Genomic DNA, 24,956 nt, shown 5'->3' with positions numbered 1-24,956 from the left:
AGTGCTTCAGCTGTACTTCTTCGTCTGAGCTCGTTTCATGCCTTACCGTTTCGTATCACTTCTTCTTCAAGGAATGGATCGGTGCTCAATATCTTCATTTAAGATGCCTTTTATTTCAAATATACCGTCTTGGGGCGAAAGAAGGACGTGATACCGTAGCGCTAAACTCGAACAGAAACACTAAGAGGCAAAAAGACGTAGGAAAGTCAGCCTCTTTATATTCCAGTTTTGCCCTACAATATCATGTCTTTCACTAAGTGTCAACTCGCCCTAGAAAAAAACTACTTGTGTAACGTAAACACAATAGCAGAGCAACTAGGACACAAATGAAACAGATTGTATGAGACCATGTTGGTTGTTTTGGTCATGATTGCTGACGCAGCGCTGGTTTAATCAATGTGGCTCAGTTTGATTGAAGCCGATGCAGGATTTGTCTCATTTTTGATTAGACACTGCCTCTTTACAGTGAAAGCTGTTATGAGATCACAACAAGGGCCGTTTTTGGCGCCGTAGTTGTCCGCCGCCGTCGCCGCCGTCGCCGTCGCCGCCGCCGCCGCCGGTGTCCGTAACTACTATCGCTCGAAATAGGAAAAAAAAACGAACTAAGAAAAAATTACCAGGATGGAACGAGGCTCGACCCCGGGCCCTCTGCGTGGGAGCCCAGTGTCCCACCTCAGAACCATGCCGGTGCTTGAAACTGCTTTGCAAGAACACCCTATCCGGCTTCATGTCGGGAAGGAACCACATTAACATATGTAATGTCCCGTGGTAGAAGAGTAAAACAACAACCAAGCGTCACACAACGCGAATTGCGCAACGAGTGGGTTGTTGAATGCTTCCAACCCATTACAAAGGGCTCTGCCACAATTCTTCATCGTCATCAGGCACAGCATTAACAAAGTGCTCATAATGCCTTACAGGTGTTTAGCAGGTACCACAGTTCTTCGAAGAATGACGAAAAATTGCATAGTGGCTGCTTCTCTACTTCACAAAAATTATGATGATTTATAGCGTAGTGGGTTCCTCGCAAGTGTAGTTCAATTGGTTGCCAAGGAAGCCCATAAGGCTCCCATGATCCACTTCCTCAGGGTCTCAATAAAGTTAACTCCCTCTTTCTATCTCTTTCTCACCTTCATCATCATCATCATCATCATCATTATCATCATCATCAGCCTGTCTACGCCCACTGCAGGACAAAGGCCTCTCCCATGTTCCGCCAATCAACCCGGCCCTGTGCTTTCTGTTGCCACGTTATACCTACAAACTTCTTAATCTCTACTACCCACCTAATTTTCTGTCTTCCCCTCACGCGTTTGCCCTCTCTTGGAATCCAGTCAGTTACCCTTAATGACCACCGGTTACCCTGCCGACGTGCTACGTGGCCGGCCCATATCCATTTCTTCTTCTTAATTTCAACTATGATATCCTTAACCCCCGTTTGTTCCCTGACCCACTCTGCTCTCTTCCTGTCTCTTAAGGTTACACCTATCATTTTCCTTTCCATCGCTCGCTGCGTCGTCCTCAATTTAAGTTGAACCCTCTTTGTAAGTCTCCAGGTTTCTGCTCCGTAGGTAAGTACCGGTAAGATGCAGCTGTTATATACCTTCCTCTTGAGAGATAGTGGTAGACTACCATTCATGATTTGATAATGCTTGCCGAATGAGCCCCATCCCATCCTTATTCTTCTAGTTATTTCACTCTCATGGTTCGGCTCCGCGGTTACTACCTGTCCTAAGTAGACGTACTCCTTTCTCACCTTAGCGTATGTTATGAAGCGTGGTGGGAGAGTCACATAACGACCGGGCGTCACACAATGCGAATTAAGTAACCAGTGGGTCCTTTAAAGCTTCCAACCCATTACAAAAGCTCAGTCGTAATTTTTCATCGTCATCAGCCATCACATCAAGAAACTGCTTATAATGCCTTACAGATGGTATCTCGCTTCTGCGCAGAATTACGAATAATGTCGTGGTGGGTGCTTCCCAACTTCACAAAAATTATGATTTGTGGCGTAGTGGATACGTTGCTAGTGTATTGTGTTAGTAGCCACAAGAGAGTTTATAAAGGGCTCTAGAAATGCCGCTCTTCGAGCTTTCGCTGTGACTGTGCTGCGCTTTCCGCGCAGGCCTGGCGTTTTTTTAGATCTAGTTACCATTCGGAATTGCCCCATTTTGATTCCAACTGCTTTAGATATTCCAACCGCTCCCGTGAAATTTAGCCCAGTTTTCGTTTCTGCATTTGTCTCTTTTCGAAGAAAAAAACGCCACAAGTATAGGTAACATCTTGAAAGAACCCGTGAATCTATTATTTTTAATTTTCTTTATTGTTCCTCCTCATTTCACATTTCTGGACGTCGCTTTTGAATAACTCCTACAATGACGGCTTTTTGGCATTTTTTTTCACTCAAGAACTTATTTAGTGAATGCCAGATACAGCGCCGCCTTTGTGTGTCGCTCAGCCTGCGAGCACAGCGGCTGCGAACCATTGTCAGTATTTTCCCCACCACGCACAGATTTGCCGACAGGATGCACCTGTACACTTTCTTGCACATAAAGTTAGATCCCGTAGAGAGAAATAGTATAAACGTATGTGCTTGAGAATTGTTAATGTGCACACATTGCATCAGTGGGTGAATTGGAAGGTAACCTACTTCCTTTTGTTTTATTATGTACTGCAATATTAGATTTTTACTGGCGTGTGTTGGTTGGCTTCCGGTGCAGCGACGTATCCGGTGCTCTACTGTGTGGGGCAGCACATGCCGGAAAAAAGCACGCAGGTAATGTTTGCCACCGTTGACCCGACAATGCGTCGTGTAGGTGGGCGCTTATCTCAGTCGGTTCCTGCCGCGAACACAGAGGAATGGAGCGACCGCGGCTAAAGCTCCGGCTGCAATTACGACGCCGCCGCCGGCTTTTAGCCCGAAAGGGGTCACACGCCGCGGCACCTTTCGTGTCGCTCGCCGGTCGTCACCTCTTTGATGTCGGCATTGCCGCATTTGAAGCCAGCGTGTTCCGACTGCTTGTGTTAAGACGCGTTGTATATAGCGCGTCTGGGCGACTGGGCGAAACGATGCGACGTTGAAAAGGTCGAGTGTGAAAAGGTGATGCCTTGAAGCAACGCATTCAAACGTTAGCCCAGCTGTATATATCCTTATCATCATCATCATCATCATCATTCGTCACTATATTAACATGAAAGTGTTTGTGCCGGCCGGGATCCACCACGGCTCCACTAACGTATTTCCGTCACGGATGTGACGTTGTAAAACTTATGGACTGACAGATGGCAAAGAAAAAACTAGAAGAAAAGGTTGCGTCACCGGAAGTCGAACTTACGACCCCTCGCTTCGCAGCGCGCGGCGCGAAACGACTCGGCCATACACAACACGTTGTTAACGATACTAACGGCGAGCTATTTATGTACACCATTTGCCGGTGGCGGTACTCTGAGATCAGCGGCACTTCATCGTGTGTTTTCGTTATCACTAGCGAGATTATGCGTAGAGTTCGAAGTACGCGCTTTAAACGTCGTCGCCCCACGCGTTGCGATGAGTGCGCGCCACTACAGGGCGTGGTCATTAGTGCGCCCGCGCTTATCCCGTGATGTGGTTTGTACATCTTGTGCTCTCACCGAAAGTTTGCGTTGAAGTTACAGAGAGCACAAAGGTCACTTCGCTCAGTGAAGCGGCCGCTTTTGCGAACGAAGCGTGCTCCTAACACACAAATAAGTTACAAATGTGACAGTTCGCGCTCAGCCTGTGTATAATTGTGCATTCGTTTCGTGCGTCCTCCTTTGTGTTTGAGCAGCGCGCTTTAACTTTCGAGCTGTGACAGTTGTTTGTTTCGCGCTCATCCTGTGTATGTTGTTTTCCGTGCGTCCTTTCTGCTTGGGCAGCGCGTTGCAAGTTTCGAGCTGCTTGCCGTTCTTCGCGTGACATTACAATTTGTTGCTATAGCATTCATTCCTTCGCCCTTGTGGCGAAACAACGCACAACAAACGCTCAACTATGTCTGTGATGACACGTTTCACTTTCGTTAGACCGATTCCTATGACAGAGGGATCAGCCATGTTTTCTTTGTTTTTGTTAGTCCCCTTTTTTATACTAAATGTGTTTACGGAGAGGTTGGTGCCTAGGTATGGCTCCGGCTGCTCCTCTTCTCTTACATAATAACTTGCATCTGGAAGTTGTCAATAACCATAAAACAATACAAAAGTTACACATCAGTGGACATTCACATTCCTAATCCTGGTACAACAGTATCATTGTCCACGCAACAACAATGTTCACGCGTCATAAATGTTCACACACACACACCTCAAACGTCCGCGCTTTTACCTTTTCAACTGTGCACGGCAAGGTATATCGGACTCAGGCTTAAACTTTCAGCCTTTGCTATGAATAAGATGTCGCTCCCCGTCCACTGTATATCATTCTTCGATAATAGTCAATATTCCCCATTGTTCATAGATGAACCCACCGAGTGAGATGACTAACGGCACGTGACATTATCACAGATTCTGTTTTACTGTATCCACGTTGCATGCAACTCATTCTGTTTCTTATGCACGAGATTCATCATTTACTTATTTGCTTCCCTTCGCATTTCTTCGTTTTCTTCTAACTGGTAGCACATGTAACGATGCGATTCTAGGTTATAGTCAATGTAGTGTATTTAAACAGTTATTCCGGAGCCCGCGAGACGATTTTTACGCAGAAGTAGAGACAGGACGACAGAAATGGAAGCAGAGGAGAAGGCAGGGGTGTTAACAATGGCGTGTGGTTGGATACTTCACACTGGGGAAGGAAAAATGGTTATTAAAAAAAGGAAGAAACGCACTCATCATGAGTTCTCGCACGGATAGGACCAAGAGGCTGCACATTGGCTTGACATTGCGGATATGGTTAGTTCTGCTATTACTATATCCAATAACCCCCTTTGTATGCCTCGTTCCAGGCCTTTACACACCAACATTTCTTCATACGAGCTTTTTAGCGTGGAAACATCGTATCAATTCCTTATTTGCGCCTTATATTTCGGATGGGTGTTGACGGAATAAACATGGTAGTTGCGCTTGTCCTTGTGTGTTGTGTTTCTCCCTTGTGTATGTGTAAGCGCTATATTCCTACAGCAATGATGCCTTAATATGCCGCTCAGGAGCCTATTGTCACTTATTAGTCTGTCGTATGATTTATTTCGCTATGGCTAACATTCTCACCAAGATGCCTGAGCGTTCGCCCATGAAGTACAAGAGACTCGATGAAGTAACGCACAAAATGAATACTTTGTTTATTCGTCAGGGCTAATATAACCAGCCTTCTATAAATGGTTCCACAAAACATTGAGGCAAATCGTTTGTTCTGTTATACATTTTGTTTTATTATATCACAATTCCGTCGTCACGCAGTACGGTCCTTCTAAAGTGGACCTTGTTCAAAATTACGTTCGCGTACCCAAATAGGGGCAAGTGTCGCCAGCAGCAGCTGAGTGTTACCCACACGTCTCAGCGGCGGCCACAGCTGGCGAAATGTCGAGCACGCCCATTATCGTTAGATATAACAATTTACGTAGCTCCGCGAGCTACTCTAGGTTCGACCTTGTTCTTCCCTGCAGGGACGGCCATAACTCGTGAGTTGCAGTCCACGGTTATGGTATGGAGCCTTCGTAAGGGTTCTCGAAGAGCAGGACTCGTGCCCCCGACGGTGTCCTCGCTGATGGCACGGCCAGCAGTCTGCGATGGGTCGCAGCCGTGCGACGCCGCTTCTCGCCGAAGCCTCGTTTCTTTTCGCCGAAGCCGCGCTTCTTTTTCTCGCCGAAACCGCGCCGCTTTCGCTCGCCGAATCCCCGCTTGCCGATCAACTCCTGCAAGAGGAGCCGCCGGTCGTACGACGACGGCTCGTCGTCGTCTTCGGCGAGCGCTGCTCCACCGCCGCCTGCGTAGGCACCCGCAGCAGCCGCGTTCTCCTGCGTGCCCCAATAAAGTTCACCACCTTGATATTATTATACATGCAAACATATAAACAATTCACATTTATTGATTAATGAAATGAGCACCGAGCGGCACTCTTGTTTCTCTTGCAAGCCCTTCGAATGAGTTCATTGAAAGAGCAGACGGTTTTCTTGTGAGCAGCTAGGATTGTTGTGGCACCTGGCGGAGAAGATCTCAACTACGCGCATCTTTTTACGTGGCCTCTGATATCCCCTTCGGCAGCATGATGAAACGCAATGTTAACTCAAGGAATGCAGGGCACATGAATGGTGGTGTGCGAGCGCCACTAACAGACGCCTAGGTCAAGGATTAGGGTCACCTACGTTTATTTATTTATTTATTTATTTATTTATTTATTTATTTATTTATTTATTTATTTATTTATTTATTTATTTATTTATTTTGTCAATACCGTCAGTCGTCTGCAGTATCTCAGTAGGAGTGACATATGTGACAAACAAATGAGGTACAATAGCAAAATATTAATACTGGTGAGGCCGCTAACACCGAAACAGAAAGAAACATAGATATGAGTTGCGATCTAAAGTTCAGAAATAAGGAAGCGTACTCGGTTGCAAAATCGGCTTTCAATATACGATACATCTAAACAGAACCGTTCGATGATTGAAAGCAATTAAGAAATCACCAACGTTATTATCTACGACAGTCGAGAGAAATTCATCCACTGATTGAATGAAAAAAGTAGCTGAGACACGCCACAACTTGGCTGTGCGAACCACAGCTGCACATACACACCCGGAAACAAGCCTGCACACATTGACACAAAGCTCGTTAAAACTTACTGCTTGTCATTGAAACTAAAATCGGAAAAACAGAGAAAATATTGACTAAAATGAAGTTCTATGAAAATTAACTATTTTATGATTGTTTTCTGAGCTATCCGCAACTAAAGACGTTATCCAGAGCGGCAAAAACAAGGCAATAGGCTTTATTAAGAATACAGAGTTTAAATGAGAACCATGAGGTATTCAGTATTCCTTGTCAAAAGTAATGCCGTAGACTTTGTCGGGATAATTAAGTGGGGAAAAGAGAGGTAAAAATAAAATTGTGATTGAATGCCCTGAAGTTCCGTGAATGATGTCAGAGGTCATGTCGAGGGAAAGAGGGAAGCTTGACGTGACTAAACGAAAGCTAAGAAGGTGCGACTCAACGCTAACGCATTCTTCTCCTACAAAGGAAAGTTTATTGAACCGGTATACGCAAGCGCTAGAGACGCTTATAAAGTAAATACTTAGAAATTGCATCAGCGTAACTTACACAAACGCTAGACGCAATCTTATGCAGACTGCAGTTTTACACTCTACGCTACCAAGCAGCTATGCAACAACAAACATGTTAACTAAAAGCATCGTACTTCTGAAGGTGATAGGAAAAAAAAAAAAGAAAGGAAAAGGGGAGAGTGTACCACGGGGAGTCGACTAACTTGTTTCTCTTTCCGAACTCAGTATGGCGCTGCTGGAAATTCTAGTTTCTCCCCACGTAATGCGAAAAACCGAGCTTGCCAGCGCCTTAAGAAGGCATCAACACCACTCACTACCAGCTCGTCAACTAGGTATCCGAAAATAATTTTATAAATACGGTGCATGGCTGGGAACGCTGCACGATGTGGTTGTCGACGAGCTTCTGCCTGGCACCGACGTCTCCAGATCACGTACATTGTCACCGAGAGTATCAACTGGGCAAACATGCCGTTAATCCTTTGCGACAGCGACTCCAAAGGTGCGTCAAACAAGGTGCCATACACCTTTAGTAGCAGCGCATTCGAATAACGTATGCATAGTGGTCTCGGATTTCCCACAATTTGCGCATCTATCATTTGGTGCCACGTGCAACCTGGCGAGGCGTTGACGCGTCGGTAACACACTCCATCTTCCCAGCCAGTCAAACTCACGAACCACCTCGGGAACTTTGCTTTTCTTTCGTGTTTTCCATCGGCTTGGGTTCGTTTTAGGGGCGAAGCTCCTTAAGGCGGCACCCGTTCGTCCCTCGTAGTCGTAGTCGTAGTCGTAGTAGTCGTAGTGCGTAACCAGTCTTACGCTTTGACCTCCAAGGTGGTGCCGGTGGGAGATTTTTCCTGTGCGTTGTTGAACAATAAAAAATTCGCGGCTTGCGCGTTAACTAAAAGCCGAATTCTTCTGTCTCTCATTCCCCATTAGCAGCCATTGGCATGTTCCAGTAGGAAACGTTAGTAGAATTAGAAGTGTAAGTGTTAGCTAAAAGCCGACTTCTTCTGTCTCTCATTCCCATTAGCAGCCATTGTTTACCTCCAAGTTAGTGCCTGGTGAGATTTCTCCTGCGCGTGATTAAACAATAAAAATTTTGTTCAAAACGCCGTTGATTGATGAAATAAACCAACGAAAGACGCCAGATGTTTTGTAAAAGCAAAACGAAAGAACGCCAGATGTTTCTAAAGCAAAACGAAAAGACGCCAGCTGCTTAACGAAAGACGCCAGATGTTTTCTAAACCAATGGTTTTCTAAACAATGAAAATTCACAGCGTGCATGTAAAATTAAAGTGAGCTGCAAGTCGTCATAACTCATCGAACCTTTAGTATAAACGCGCCCGATCTCACGTCGGTGATGATGTACTGGCAGAATTCACGGAAGATTCACGGTTTACCGATGAACCTCCGCAGCTTCGCCCACTCATCATCATTCACTCCGTGGATATGCTGTGATTTTTTTCTTCCCAATCGACTGCCACCGAACTGTGATGTCTCTGCATGCTACGTACAAGGAGTCATAAGGATATTGTGAAAAAGGAGAACTCCGTGAAGTCCTTGTGGGTGGACCAAGTCATAAGCGGTTTACTTTTCTGTAGAAAAAGCTGAGGACATGCCTTAAATAAAGATAGCTGTTCGTAGCTAATGTACATCTCACATTAAGTGAAGTTCTCGGATGACGACTGTAATGCTGACTACGTCATTACAGTCGACATTGCAGGGAGAGAAGGGAATTAGAATATGTTGCAGGTGATCTTTCATGGTATAATACGCCGCAAACAGGACAGGTTTTTAGGGGCGAAGCACCTCAGGGTCTCGGCTTTTCGGCATGCATCGTCGTGTCCTGTTCATTTGCTTGAGCGCAAGAGAGGGCGCCACCATCTCAGCGCTCGCCGTGTGGCGAGAGAGAGCGAACGGCGCGCGTTGACTATGGAAACGCTCTTTCTGTGATGAACGCTGAAATACCAGCTCGCAAGGAACGAGAACGCGCCCTCGCACGCGAGAGACAACGCTGACGCAGGCAGCGTCTGCTAGGGAGTTTCTTGATTGAAAAAAGCGACTGCTCGCGCTGCACAACCGTTCATAGAGGCCACCCCGAATAGGGGCCACCCCGAATAGATAGGCACTGGATCTTGACCTCCAATGTAGTGCCGGTGGGAGACGTCTTTTGTGCGCAGTTGAACAATAGAGAGTTTGAGAACTGGGGCCCCAAGGAGCTTGGGGACCCAAGACGCTTGCGAGCCGCCAGGGCGCATGGGTAGAACCTAAGCCACTCTTTGACTCTTGCGCTCGCGTTGACCCGGGACGCAAAAATTGAAAACTAGCGAGGGCCTCAAGGCGTCTTGGGTCACCAGCGAGAAGACACAGACGCAGTGCGGGCCACGGCGCAGTATGGCCCGCGTCTCGCATGATTTTAAATTTCGTCACGCGTGGCGCTCCGTGCGCTTGACCCAACACCGCCTGCGTTGGCCAAAATCTCCAACTCTGCTGATCATCCGAACGCAAGAGCAGGCTGCCCAACGCAGCTTGGGGGCCCAGCGTCTTGGGTCCCCAATTCTCAAGCTCTCCAATAAATATTCGCAGCGTGCACGTTAACTAAAAGCAGACTGCGGGTCTCTTTGTCTAATCTTTCTTCTGTATATCAATGCCCATTAGCTGTGATTTTGCTGTGGGAAACGCGGGCCGCACTGCATGCTTCGCCCCTCCACAGGTTTCACGTTAGTGGAGCTGAAACACCCTTCCCTGAATCATTTGCCATTGCCCAAGTTTTTCTTTTATAGGAGGCGTTGGTCTGCCCGTCATGCAGTTGTGCCGCTCACCCAATGAACAAATACAGAAGAAAAGTGTAGAAAACATGAAAAGCACCTTAAGGTAGGTCACCACCTTCGAGAAAAAAGTTCGCAGTTGCAGTCCGAAAGTTATAATTATGATTTTGGCTTGTAGGACTGATGTAACTTTAAACTTACGAATGATGAAACTGCTAAAAATGTAAAAAAAACTAAATGTACAAAAATCAAAGTGTGCCAAAATATGCATGTTGCGCCAACAGTCGTAACTACAAAATGTCTGCGTGCGGAAATTGCTCCGGCAGTTTCCATTACACGTCTCCGTTCTCCCCGCAGACACTTCGGTCATTCAAAAAAGCACTCGGGGTTGCGATGTCTTGAACACGAGAAGGAGTCGCTGTTCCAAACGAAGATTACGTTCTGTCGCTCTTTATTGCTTTCTTTTGCGAGCGGAATGAGTGAATAAATATGGTCGCGAGATTGGTTTTGAACGGAGAAACTACCGAATCTGCGGGATTTCTTTCCATTGTCTGCGCCTCTTGGGGACTTCAAGATCACAGTTGGCTTTGGGTACAATCCGGATTAAATGGTTCGCGGATGTTGAAGTCGACGCTCGTATTGTTCTTCCGTGATTTTTTTTGCACTCAGTCTTTCTTATAATTCGATTGATTCACGCCGAAAGTAGTAATCAGTTAAGAATGACAACTGCGTCCGATGTTCCCAGCTGAATCTGCGGTGACGAACATATAATTTGAACCAGCCTTAACAGCTGGCTTGTCAATGACGGTAGTGAAGCTGACATCGGTTTCTTGCTTTTTTTTCTTTTATATATTTTATTGTTTTGGATGCAGAGAAAATCTGGAACGACTATGGTACGCTTTCAGAAAGTTTAGAGCTCTCTTAGAAGCTCAAATTGCTGCGCTTGAAATTTTTTTTTTGTCCGCATTGTTTAATTTTGCTTAACTTATTGTGTTCTACTACTTTCATGGAAAATTTCCCACTTAGGCCACCTTATCCAATTATACTTTATAATTTGCTCTCGGGAAGAGTCTTAAGCAGTGGGTGACTACAAGGGTGAGCAAACACCTGAACAATTCAAGAGTAAATAGTTTAACTTAGGATATTTCGAAATTTATTTACACGGCCAGATCTTGAGTGCCGAAACCACGCACAGAATATGAGGCACGCCATAGCGGGAAACTTCGCAATAATTTGGCTACATGTGGTTCATTAACAGTCATAGTACACGAGCGTTCCTGCGCTTAGCCCCCATCTATATGCAGCAGCCACGGCCAGGAACCGAACCCACAAACTACACTTCAGTATTGCAACGTCGTAGCCACGCGGCCACCACAGCAGGCCGCTAAAAAGCCGCCCCTGCACAAGTTCCCCAAAGCACTGTCTCAAGGTATTGTGGTCGGAAGCAACACCAAACTTAATTCAAACATCCGCGCGCTTACGCATGTATGCACGGATCTCTAGACAAAACAACTTTCCGTGTTAGGATTTATACGCTATATTTGAGGTTTTATTTATTTATTAGGATTTATTTAAACGCTATATTTGAGGTTGTTTGTGAAGCGATGCGTGTAATTTCCACAGTACCCACTCAGCCGATTCGCGATATTATTATGTTTTTTTTGTGGATGTGACATATATTACTTTTTGCGTTAAGTTGTATTGAAGAGTGAAGGGAGAGAGAGGGTGGGGCCACTGACTACAATTTTGCTTTTAGTTTTTCATTATCTGAATAGAAAGATGTGAGAGACATCTGTCAATTGTTGTTTTATTTATGTATTGGTAGGTTTGCTTTGCTCCTCTTTTGCATAAGCCATCAATAGGCCGGCCCAGCATATAGGTGGCGAAGCCGTACCTTCTGAAGTGAAATTTATTTATCCGATCATTTTAGTCATGCTCTCCGGAGTGATCTCCTTAGTAATTGAATTGAAAAAAGCTGCATTGAGCAGCTTGAGGGGAACCTGGACACCTCTGAGCACTCTGAGTTCCTCTTCACGTGGGCGCCGTTTGGGGAGCCATCATGCAAGTGCTCTATGGTACGACTCTTTTACATTACTTTTGTTTTGCGAGCAGGAATCCTACAATTGGGTCTTTTTGTAGCTTGAGCTGCTCACGCAAGTGCCTTTCCGTATTATGTCACAAGAGAGATTATTTTTTTCGGGTGGAGGGGGTAAGGGGTTGTTACATCGCCCTTACCCCTCCTTTACCTCATCACCTTCGAAACTCTCGTTAGACTAACGGCTCTTGCGATTTCCAAAATGCATCAACAAATATTATGCGAAATGAATAGATATTTTTCAGTTTCTATATATCTTTGATAATTGTGTAAGGCAATAATTTGCTTTCTTATCGACCATCCCAGTAATTTGCTCGCCTTTCAAGCCTTTTTGTAAATCATTCATCGTTCTTATATCACCAAAGAAACCTCATCAAACGGGTCATCAACGTCTTCGGTTACGCCCGATGAGCCACCAGAAGCAGTCTCGGTTCATCTTTCTTGCCGATATTGAGCCATTCTATTATCGACGACATTAGGCGTAAAGCAGGACGAGCCTGCACCGCCATATCGCTTGCCAAGGACACTTTTTTATTATTGTTGTTATATTCGACCAAGATAATCTTCAATAACGGCGTGAACTATCTCACTCAAGTTACTCGTAAACACCATTAAAATATATCAAGTAGACTAACACATAAATATGCACCTGCAGAAAGAAATGATTTTCGCATTCAGGATATTTATTCTCGACTTCCTTGCTTCTTCGCTGAAGCTTCTATAATTTCTGAAATGAAAATTGACGTTGGCGAAAGGTGGCTGGCAAGATACTGGCCAAGAATATTGGGAATGCGTGGCCGCTGATAATCTGAAGCTATGTCATCACGGAGCGTGAATGTTTTTCTTGCCTTTCAATCTCGACGAACATTCAGCTTGTGTACAGTTTCACGGACTCGCATTTCTTATACTCATTCTATAGCGATAGCTCTACCCAAGACAAAAACCCGGAAAAAAAATCACTTTGTGCATGCCTTTCACCTTCAAGCTCAGTCAAGGTCACGCGACACATGTACTTTGCCCATTTTGGCTTTGCGGCGTCGGGTGAGCGAAAAAAAATAAAAACAAAACCACGAAAGCACGCGAGCTGCACGTCTAGTTCGTCCGCGTCGCCTCTGCGCCGTTCGCGTGAGCAGCACCTGCTCGTTCGCGCGGAGTGCCTCGCAAAATGGACCTATCGCTCGACAAATTTGGTTTAACCGCGTTAAACAACGGCAATTTTTTCTTGGTAACGCATGGGCTTAGCGTTAGTTCCTCCCTGCCACATTTCCCTTCTACGTAGATGTAGAAGACGCACTCGTAAATAATTTTAGTACCTCGGTGCGTCTTTTCTGTCGCACTGTCCTTTAGCTATGCAAAATATCTTTTTTATAATTGTAAAGCTAGCTTTCCTTGTCCAACTAATGCAGTTAGCTCAACTAATAGAAGCTAGTCACTTCTGGAAGCAGCATGTTCAAGCGCACTCGAGCTATGACGCGGAAATTGTAGACTCAGCTCCTTGATATCAAAACGCGCAATAGACAAGCCTCAGCACGTGAAACTAGGACCTCCGTCACCTCCTGTCGTAGCGCAATAAGAACGGACATTATTTGGGCTCATATGCAGCGCAGGGAAGCGCACTTGTGGATTATGAAAAGGGTCTACCTCACACACTAGCCCAGCTTTTTCACACCGCTAAATAAGTATCCCCAGATAAACACCTGTCTACCGGACACCACGTTACGCGGGCGTGGGATGCACACTTTGTGACCTCCCGTAGTCCTGTTACCTTCTCACTGGCGGAGAACTGTCCTAGGGCCGGGTCCGGGTTCACGACGAAAAGGTCCTGGTTGTCGGCGGCATCCTCGGCAAAGCAGCGGTCAGCACCGTTGAATAGAATCAGCGCGGACAGTGTCAAGTACCGCTCCAGGCGACTCATTATCTTCGTCACCTGTCGACCAAAACAGGGAGGGAGAGAAACATTGGTTACTTATGAACTGGACAAGACTAAGAAGAGAATGGTAGGGAGATTAACTCTAACTTGTCCAACATGCTGCCCTACACGTGGCAAGGAAGAATAGTGAAGTATAAAAGAGTGATAGACACGACTGTAGATGATTCGCAAGCATGGTTCAGCATACCTACACTCGGGGACTTGAATCACCCGCCTTCACGTGTTGCGAATTGGATCGTATGGTTTTCTCTACTGATGAGTTGTAAGGCCACGCTCCCAGAAGCTTTTATACTCTTCTGTAAGAGGCCGATCGTCATGTCTACTAAGACACGCTGCAAAGCCTGGAGTTGTTTGTCAAAAAGGGAGCATTGGCACGAGAGGGGACCCAACAGTCGCCTCTTCGATATAAAGTGGGCATGGTCAAACAACTTAGGGGGCACCCTAGCAAAATAAAACAAGGCAGTCAAGACCAGAGGTAGAAAGCACTAATCTTGAGTAACCCTTTGCCACAAGGCGTTCTCATATGGAGACGCCAGTTACTTTTGCCATTTCTGTGCACTTCTGGCAAAAAAGAGACCACAGACACTGAGATAATGATAAATTAGGCATTCCTGTTGCCCAGAGTTCGTTCATATAAGTTCCGGTTGAAATATTTTGCTACACGCGATCGCTTTAGTGAAGGCAGTACCGTGTTTAAGGAAACGTTGGAAGTGGGGTGTTTCGGCAGGAATTTCAAGATATTTTTTTACCTTCTTATAAATGTTCGCTGCCAACAAATTTTCGCTTGTAATTTGAGTGGGCCGTTGAATTTGTTTTATCAAGAAATATAGCATGACTGCCTGTACAATAACGAACTAATTATTACGTTGTATGTACAGTTAAGTGCTCTAAAATACACTAATTTATTCTATCATTTCCACTTGCTTTAATTTCGGTTTCCAGAACTTTGGCATCAACTTGTGTAAATTTCACGTATTTATACACAGTACATCATAATGTGTGTCGCAAAGGAATAATATGTTGGAGATCATCGACCTACCTCCTACTCTATATAGATGTTGGGTGATAATTATTCTATTAAAAATATTCGACGCAATAATACAGATACCGAAAATGTGCAGTGCATCAGGGGCTGAATTCACAAACCTCTCCGTTCGCCAGTGGTATTCGCCATTGGCCAGCCAGCATTGTTGATGATGTTCCCAGCCTCACGATTGGCTGAAAATTTCTATTAGGAATAATTCTAGCGTAAGATGTTTTTGCCAATACGGTCTCTGGTGCTTACGGCACCATCCTTGTTTGAGCGAACAGTAGCCTGTACCAACTATATGTTTTACCCACTATATCTCTTCAGAATTGTAACGTCCTTTCGGTCCAATGTTCTTCTAAAGCATCATCATCGTACACGGACTGCGCTGAGTTTTTTTTTTCTTGTACAATATACCAGCTTCGCGAAGCAAAGAGAGCTTGCTGGCTTTCATACTTAATTAGGGTAAGTGGACTATGCTTCGCATTTTATACTGCGAAGATTATAATATGTAATAATTTACCGATCGTGGATTGAAAATAGTCGATGTGCATTTCGAGATGATTATCGCTTTACTCGTGTTTTTTTTTTCTTTTTGATTTTTTTTTACTTATCGTTGGGTGATCGAACAATCAGACACATAGTAAGCTATGAAATACAGTCCTTAAAATTTTGTTGTGCATTATTGAAAGAGGAAGTTTGTCAAGGATGAAAGACTTTTTTAAGGAGCCTCTATAGCACGTTCACATCTGCACCGACAGCGCTGAAGTTATAGCCTATTCTTAAGTTTTAAATTTTTAATTCTAGGTTGTCAGAATATTATTTGTTATTTTCACCGAGTGCCCAGTGGTTTAAAACCAAGTCTCTGGCAAAATAAGTGATCGCTGATACCGAAATTCCGTGTATTTTTATTGTTTTTTATTTGTGGTGTCCATATTTGATCACGTAGACTTGATGCCGTATTTCTTCTTTCGTATTTAATACTGTATTTAATACCATGTCTTTCTACATTAGTACGAAAGGCTGCCGTGGCTGTAAATAGCTAAATGCGTGAGTTCACAAGCCGGTAATCTTTCCAGCCTATAACACCATCACGAGTTTCACGTCTCGTGGACGTCCGCTGCAACTCTCCCTTTCTTCGCAGCGCGATGCATTTGATTTTCCCGGCCAAGCACAAATCCATTCTTCTCGTAAAAGAAATATATGGCAATAAAAATAAGGCTTCTGAATTTATACAAAAGCTGTAGTATTAAGGCAAGTCATCCAGTTCCGGGCGGAAATCGTTGTGAACCTACAGCTGACTTAAGGTGGTGTGAGACTTCGTTTGGTCAAAACATTTCATTTTGAAATTTTTAAATCACCACTGGAAGTCCTCCAAGATCAACTCCTGGCCGTCCGGAGAGCTCACGCCACCGGGAAAGCCTTTGGCCTACCGGTGCCTACGTGGGCGGAGCCACCTACCTAGCCTGGGGGCTTTGCCCTGGGGCCGTAGTTTCTCTGGACCATAATAAAGTTCTTGCCATGCTATGCCTGATAGAGAATGTCTTTATCTTTCAGAAAACTTATCACACTTGGGTACTCGTGGTTTGGAAAATAATTTTTAGTCATTTTTCTTCAACACGTTGACAGGAAATGTAGGTGTACCCCCTATGTTATCTATGCGAGGTTCTCAAAAGAGCACTTTTGGAAGATCGTGCACCTTTTTCTCAAGAACTATAACGCATTAGCTAAAAATCTGTTGCATGTGCTAATTACTGGCATTCACATAACTAGCACCAGAGCTAGTAGCCCGGGTGCATTTGTATTTCTTAGTATAAGGAAAACCGTTCATAATGGCAATTTCCATACATCGACAAACGTAACAAAAAACATAACAGAATATGCTGTTTTTTGTTCCCTCTCAGTTTTAGTTGCACTTCTATAAAGCGTTGATAGCTATCACTTTACAAAATTTCAATGCTCTGCAGACAGTAGATCCCAACAAAAAAATTCGGCAGATCCCACGTACCGTGGGAGTCGATGTTACGCGAAGCATGCGGTGGGTAGGTGACTGTGGCGGAACTCTTTTTTACTGAGGGACACGTTACAAAATGGCGCTAAAGATTTGTATAAACTGTATATGCACATATATATATGTTGAATAGCCGCATATGTGTTATATAGCCAGTTGTTTACAGTTGGGTAACGCTGCCAATGGAAACGTGGGTATAACCAACACCAGAAGCGGAAAGCTGATATGTAGTGCTTATACGTGTCCCGAGAACGCACACACGTTTCACGAACCCGTGTGCATGTGTGCAAGACGTTCTTGACAGTTCTTGAACAAGGGCATCATCACCGTGATCAGTGAGCACCAGTAGCTGGTCATGACTTGTTATAGGATCCGGTCGTGATCATGGTGACAAGGGGTCCATGTGTAGAGAAGTATGTCGTATAGTAGAGCTGTTGGGAACTCGTGCATGCCTCGGTGATTTCGTCGACAAATTGTCTGTCGACAGAGCCGGCGACATGTCAACACCTGAAGCCACCCTTCGCGTTGGTGAAGTATAGGCCGTCGAGGCTGGTAGGCCTGGATAGTGCTATGTAGGCCAACATCAGTGGATGGTGTTTGTCGTTTTCGTAGACTACCTGGGCGTATGCGGCCTACGTAGCCTAGTCTACAAAGCGGCTGTCAATCAATCTGGCATCATCCTCGGTCAGCATGAGGCCATCGCCTAGCCTCGTAAGAAATGAAGAGGACAATGCGTCGTTCTGGTGGACGAAGTGCACTTTACGGTGCGGTGATGTGGATATCATACGTAACTTTCCTTAATGTATTCCTCCGGGCTCGAGCAGTGCTTCAATATAGCTTGCTGAATCATAGGAATACTAACGTAATGTTTATTAGACTGCTATAAAAGCGGAGCCAACACTGGAACCACAGACGTTAATCTGATATGACGCCTGTATAGTAGGAGTACACATCGTAGGAGTACCATGTATTGTTTATTGCTTTCTTGTAAAATTAGATAGCCAGCACCACAACCACAACTGACGTTGCACCGATATTACGCCTGCGTAGGCTGTCTTTCCAAACCAGTTTATAGACCTGGCGTGGCTCAGTGGTAGAATTTCTTATCGCCACGCAGAATGCTTGGGTTCGATTCCTGCTGGGATCCTAATTTTTATTCTTTCCATTCGTTGAGCCAACGCTGCCGATGTTGGTTTTCCTTAACGCTCTAGATTTAAGTTACCAATGTGTGTTCTCGCCGTTCCTGGGTAGATATAAACTGTCTATCACCTGTGGCGCATACCCGTACACCGCGACCCGTGGTAAACGGGTATGTGCCACACGTGTCTAGTGGAAAGGGTTTGATGACGTACGCTACAAGATTTTAACGTTATTCATGTCATGACCAGACAATCATATTCGTCAAATCCTCTTACCCTCCCATGCAAATTTTGGTCTACACCAAGTTAAGGAGGCCGTCATGAGAGCACCCAGACGTAGGCGGCTAGATAGATAGATAGATAGATAGATAGAAACGCTCAAAGTGCCAGTGGTTCGCTAAGAAATGCTTCGCATTTAAAAAGTATATGTGCATAATAATTAAAAAATCAAAAATAAACAACGCTAATTACAATCTAAAACTAAATTTCAGCTCCAATGCAACCTGCGCCTATCTCCGAAATTCCTGGCAAATTTTATGGCCATAGCTTTTACCCCTGCTGTAGAGCCAAATTTTGAAACTCACTTTCAAAGTCTCACCCCACCTTCAAAGGAAAAGTTCAAATAATGCTAAGCGAACCAACTAAACCCTAGGTATCATTCGTGCTCTTGCGCAGAAAGAGAGAGAGAGAGAGAAATAACGCTGTTTTCATTAAGGATTGAAGTGGGTCCCGCTATTATTCTCACACTGCGCAATCTGAGACATCGTATATTGCTTCCCAGAATACAACGTTTCTTTCTTCTGCCTCTTTATTCTTGACGTTACCTTGACTGCGCTCTCTCTAACATGGAAAGATTACCGGAATTTACTTTGATGCTTTCATAGCAATGATCTTGGCGAAGATATACAAGCTTTTCTGAGGCAATACTTGTTTTCCTACATCGCGATTCCTACGCCTGCAGAAGTCAATGACCCGCGTGTATCCAACAATTTAATGCCATGGGAAGGATTTGAATCCCTAAACGCCAATATTATTACGCTGCACTCAGAAATTACTTCTATCCCAACTCAACTTCGCCTGTGTATCTTTTGGATGTTTAGCGTCATGACAATTAGCGATGCCTCTGAACAATGTAGTTAATCTTAATTACTTAACTAAGCCAATGACTCTACTCAAATTCATTTAAGGCGCGTGAATCTAATTTATGTGTAATATAGCACAAGAACACAAATTTCAGTCTGTTTCTGATGCGGTTTAGGGCTGAAATACATCGCTATAACTTCACCGTTAAACAATTAAATTGTGGTGTTTTACGCGGCAAAGCCAGGGTATGATTATCAGACACGCCGTAATAATTTCCACCACCTGGTGTTCATTAAAGTGTTCCTAAATCTAAGTCAAGGGTATTTTTCGTACATGTCGCCACCATAGTAAAGTGGTGCCCGCGGCCTAGAGTCGAACCCACATCCTCGAAATTAGTAGGGCAACATCTTAGCCGCTAAGTTATAGGCGGGTGTCTTCACTGTTGAGATTTTTTTTAGGAGTCGTTTATTTCAGAGTGAGAGAAGGAGAGAGAAGGGCAAATGAAGGACATTGAAGGTTAACCAGAGAAGATGTATGGTTGGCAAGATAAAAGGGAGCATCAAAGGATAGAAAAAAATAAAAAAAGTATTTTACGAAGGTGCCACAAAGTCATAAGGGCAATGTCAGCGTACGAGTAGCAATACAGAAACACTGTCCAGTGCAGAGTCATGGTGTGTCGTTCAACCCGATGTCTCTAATGAAAAGCAGGAACGCCTTTACATCGACTCACGGGGACGTCGCGTTAGGCCAGTACCCAAGAACTTTTCTTTTCTGCGAGCAGCTAGAGCGATAGACGCAACGTACGAAAGAGCCGCTTTAAAAAGCCAGCACTAATGGAGCCCCTAATGTAAAAGCTCCTTTATTGTGGCTTTCAATCTTAAATTTCTACGACCTGCATGACGGGAACAGAATTGCACAATTCTCGAAGCCGCGGTTCCCATTTCGCAAGCGACTCGGGTAGCATGACCCCGCAATCATGCCATTTGTTTTTATTTTCTTCCCAGCATACCATACAGTGTTGATGTCTACCAAAAGAACATCTTTCCGCGTACTCCTGACAGACCCAGCCGCGAGCGAAAACACGAAGGTTTCATTATCTCTCTACCCTGCGGAGTGGATTGCCTAAGTCAGTTAGGGATGCTAGCCCCGGGCTTTGGTATTGCTCCATCTGACCCCGACTCACTCGTCCATACGGAGGAAACGGTGTGGACAAGAAGATAACAACTGCATTTCATCGCAGTCTGCTACGTGTCGACTGTGAGCCATGACAGGCAGCCGCCGGCTACGTTGCAGTATTTGGTAATGACTATTTTGGTAATGAAAACGTACGGACTACCTATTTCTTGCGTTTAGCTGTCGGATCGAAGACGGGGATAAAGCGAACGTTCGAGCCTTTAGACGTCGCGAGTCCCTCTTAATTAATGCCTTCTGTAGACGGTTGAGAATGTAAGTAATGAAGGAGCCCAGCACCCAGTTCAAGTGTACCATGATAATTCAAACGCAGGTTATTGCTTCGTTGCGTTCAATCTCTCAAGAATATAATCTATTTTCTTAGCTTGCAGCTCAAGAATTTCGCCACATGTATAGGGGGTCACGTGTTCAAGTTACTGACAACTTCCAAACAAAGAACGTACAAACCGACCTTAATTTAATGATGGATACTGAAATCATACAGCGCCTGCGGGCAATTATAGTAGAGGGTTAGTTATTGGGTTCCAATAAGCGAAACACAATAATTACTCATCTTCGTCATTTCTTTCTTACTTTCTCTGATACAGACAGGGGTTTATGGAGCAGTATCTGGGTTGTCATCACAAAGACCGATATCCGACATAAGTCGGGAAAACGTTCTCAATAAGGTTTTAAAGGTCTCCTAAACCACCCACAGGCACTCGCGTGCTCCCCTCCATGCCTTTCCGCTGTACGCAACAGCCATCGTGACGTCACCTGTCCGATCAGGTGACATCGCGGGCAACAGACGCTGTCAATAGGTGAACAAGAACCTGTTTTCTGCTAGCAGATGCACGTGCTCCTTGCGTTTTCACCTCGGACGCTGAGGAACGGCGCTCAGAGAGGTGGACAGACAAGCCGACGAACGCAGCGTAGCGACGGAAAGAGAGAAACGAGCAATCGCGTATAACTCCAGTAGCGTTCGCTGTAGACTCGTGCACAACTGCAACGCTACAACTAAATTTCGACCTCTGGGTGGTTTGGTGTCCTATTCTAACAACGTAAGAAAATAAGGGATGTGCACCGCTTTGCTCATGCCTCACTCCTTTACATGCTTCGCACAGTACGACTGTCCCCGTTTGGTAAGTTCACCACAAATGCTTTTCAAGTTTATTTTATCGCGATAGCAATTATATGGACATTCGAGGTGCATGTTTCCCGTCGCCGTCATGTTTCTTATAAAGTCCGAATCAATAATATCGCCCCGCGCGTCTTATGTTCTATGTGCGCGTGAAAGCTTGCGAAGGCTGCAGAAAGGCATGACTTAAGCAGACATCAAACACGCGGGCCGGCTCCGTGGGCGAAGGAGCATGAATCGGTGCCGGAGGGGGGGGGGGGGGGCTGCGTTGCTAGGGCAGCTATTGCGAACTTCGATCAAAAGGGCGTGGTCGCGCGTGCTATCTCGACAGACATCCGTAGACGGCTCCTACACTTGCCCGTGCTGTGTTCTTTCCGCTTACTTCGTGCTGGAGCAACAGGCAGCACAAAAACACTTCGCTCCTTGGAGCGGCCGTATTCTCTTACGTCAGCGTTTTGGAGAGTTAGGCGATATCGGATCCTGAGGGAGTTAGCTGCTCGCCTTACTTCGTATAGCATTCCTATTTGCTGCTGTCGCATTCATTGCTTCGTCCTTTCGGGGAAGCTTTGCCTTATTTTTCTCTTCATGAATGCTCGCATTTAAACTACGGTATTCTCGCAAATGTGGCATGTGAGACACAACCAGACAATAGATACATCGCAACGAGTTAAAACACTCACGTGGAGGCACTCGGTCTACGTCGCCAACAGTCGCACCGGGTTACGACACTGGACGCGAACGGGGCTCCTTCACTCGTCGCAAGCGCTGACTAAGCAGAGTCTGGCGCCGCTTTCCGAACCTGTCCTTTTTATCCCTTTTGGGGCGCTCGCAGAAGGAGGTGAACCTTGATGCTAAGAACGCAGGACCAGCAGCATTCTTCTTTTTCCTGCAGAGACCTCTCGCCCGTGTACCGCTCACGCATGTCATCTTGAAGTCTGAAACCATCCGCCCACCCCGCAGCGGCCGTTGTGGTTAAATCCGAGTTGATCCGCTCGAAATCTATTCACCGCCGCTTCCAGGGAAGGTGACCGCGCGTTATTTATGCGACCGCCCCGCCGCCGCCGTTGCACGCAAAATACTTTCTTTGGATCGCGTCAGACACCGGGCCCCGCGAAGGGATTACGCCAACCTCGAGGCGGGCATTCGGTTAAAGTGAACCCAGAGCGTCCTCCTTCACTCTGAAATGAAAGTTGTTTTTTTTTTCTTCAGGATTTACGGATTCCAGCGATCTCCCAATTTACCCAAAGTGGGCGCGCATGTAAGCGCGTTTCGTTGGCCGCCGTCCTTCTCTTCCTCTCGTTTAGCAGTGTCTATACTGTCCTTCTCTCCGTCAGCTTTCTCAAACAGGCTTGCGTCCCCTTCACGCTTTCCTTTCGGTTTTTCTTTTAGCTGCGGTGCGCGTGGCGTGCTACTTTTTTCTAATCGACATATATCCTACAAAAGGTATCCGCGTGTACATTTGACTCGACCGACAACATCGCGCGGAAAGCGAAGCAAGGAAAGGTATCTCTCTTTCTCGGCCGCCGCTTTTTTTTTTTTTTTGTCGCCTTGTTCCACTTTCGTACACTGCGTGTAACATAGCTCGTGCGAAGACAACCGAATCCACGTGCGCACACACGTATAATGCAAGCCGCTTAAGGGCGACCGGTTGCGCTGTTGACCATAGATTTGCACAAAACCTTCCGGTGGGACCAAAATTCAATGTTTTCTTACCTGTTCTGCGCCCCAGCGAAGCCGAAATGCGGGTAGCACTTTCGAAACATCGGTTTCAAATGCGACATTTTTTATGACGTCTAAAAACACGAACGTCCGCGATTTACACTTGACGTCAGGCAAGGGGACGCAACCGAGCTTCTTTATTTGCAGGCATGTGTGATTTGTGTAGAAATCATCGCAATTTTTCCGCGCGGATTTTCTTTATGACCTTGCGTATATTGTTTTCTTTGCGTTATCCCTCATAATGCAAAGCCCAATTCCGTTTAGTGTACTGAATATGTAGGTAGCGCAAAGAATGCGGTGTCCTGCTACCGGGGATATACACGTGACGTCATCCACGAGGAGCGCTATCGTATACAGTCCGCGGTTTCCGCCATATTGCTCGGCGCGGTTTCATACGCTGACGGTGGCACCAGAGACCACTTATACAAACTTACGTCACGGCTGAGGATTGAGTACAAGCTGTCTGTTTTTATCATAAGTTGGTGCGTCCTTTGACTGCGACACACGTAAGCTCGTACTCACGCTGGTTAGATAAATCAGAATGATTGCGTAATCAAGAAAAAATTTGACAATTCCTACGCATTCTGGGAATCGATGTTATGTGAGGCAGTCAGCGAGGAGCGAGGCTTGCGCCGCTATGCTTGGCATTGAGACAAATCGTCTCATTCCTTGGATGACATTTCTCTTACTATCATATGTTTTTCATGCATACTTGTACATATACTGGTGTACTATAGCATACTAATGAAACGACAAAGACTTCTTAGACTTCTTCACAACGTTTGCATCAGGTCATTCATATTCTTCATGAAAATTCACGTCGTCATGCAGCTTTAGTTCGTGATCGTCATACACGCACGTTATTTGTTGTACACTGAGCGCCAAATGACGTGCGTGCCAGCATACTAGCATATCTTTGGCCAATAAAAGCGAAAAACTATATTGACACACAAAACAATCATCGTAATATGTATACTAGCCTGTATAATTTAGGAAAGGTGTAACAGTTAGCTTTAAGACCGACCACCCAACAACATCAACGGCTGCTGAACTGACAGCTCTTCGCGCTGCACTTTGTGTTATCAATCGCGAACAACCGCAGCGATGGTCAATTTTCAGTGACTCCAAAGCAGCCCTACAATCTCTCTTGTCAGCCCTGCGGCGTGGACCATATGAACGACTGGTATTCGAGATAAGACACCTCATTCATACGTCATTCGAGAAGGGACACCAAGTGACATTTCAATGGTTGCCAAGTCACTGCGGCGTGCTTGGCAACGAACATGCCGATAATGCTGCTCGGTCAGCTTTGCAAGGCGACAAGGAAGAGGCTATACCCCTTTCAAGGTCTGATGCCGCTGCCATGCTTCAAAGGATCGCAAAGAATATTTCGCACTCAACACTGAATGCCTCAAGAAGCCAAAACTATCGGCAACACCACCTCAACGAGTTGTGGCGACTTCAACTACCATCTGGACTCCGCCGAAGAGAGGCCGCTCTGCTATGCCGCTTGTGGCCAAGAGTGGCTTTCACGAAGTCATATTCGTTTCGAATAGGGATGGCCGAGAACGCTCTTTGCGACGCCTGCGGCACCGAGGAGACCTTGCAGCATATCTTCTGCGACTGTCCTCGCTACGATGCGCAGAG

General features: G+C 45.5%; 1 protein-coding gene across 1 annotated transcript; it reads right to left on the bottom strand.

Moving 5' to 3' along the window:
* Positions 1-5,631: 5,631 nt before the first annotated feature.
* LOC119392932 (uncharacterized) lies at positions 5,632-22,354 on the bottom strand. The gene is made up of 3 exons (XM_037659840.2): positions 22,271-22,354; positions 13,858-14,019; positions 5,632-5,963 (listed from the first exon to the last, which is right to left on the bottom strand). The coding sequence occupies exons 2-3, from the start codon at positions 14,005-14,007 to the stop codon at positions 5,646-5,648; spliced, it is 468 nt and encodes a 155-aa protein (XP_037515768.1). The 5' UTR covers positions 14,008-14,019; positions 22,271-22,354; the 3' UTR covers positions 5,632-5,645.
* Positions 22,355-24,956: the final 2,602 nt, after the last annotated feature.

Source organism: Rhipicephalus sanguineus, chromosome 5, assembly GCF_013339695.2.
Source record: "Rhipicephalus sanguineus isolate Rsan-2018 chromosome 5, BIME_Rsan_1.4, whole genome shotgun sequence".
In the NCBI taxonomy this organism is placed as follows: domain Eukaryota; kingdom Metazoa; phylum Arthropoda; class Arachnida; order Ixodida; family Ixodidae; genus Rhipicephalus; species Rhipicephalus sanguineus.
The sequence above is the reverse complement of the archived record's forward strand: the minus strand, read 5'-3'. Positions and strand labels throughout refer to the sequence as shown.

Excerpts from the sequence above, each read along its gene's own strand:
- LOC119392932 (XM_037659840.2), bottom strand. The coding sequence starts at position 14,007 with ATGAGTCGCCTGGAGCGGTACTTGACACTGTCCGCGCTGATTCTATTC. Across the intron at positions 5,964-13,857 it reads AGTTCTCCGCCAGTGAGAAG|GAGAACGCGGCTGCTGCGGG; the intron begins GTAACAGGACTA and ends TGGGGCACGCAG.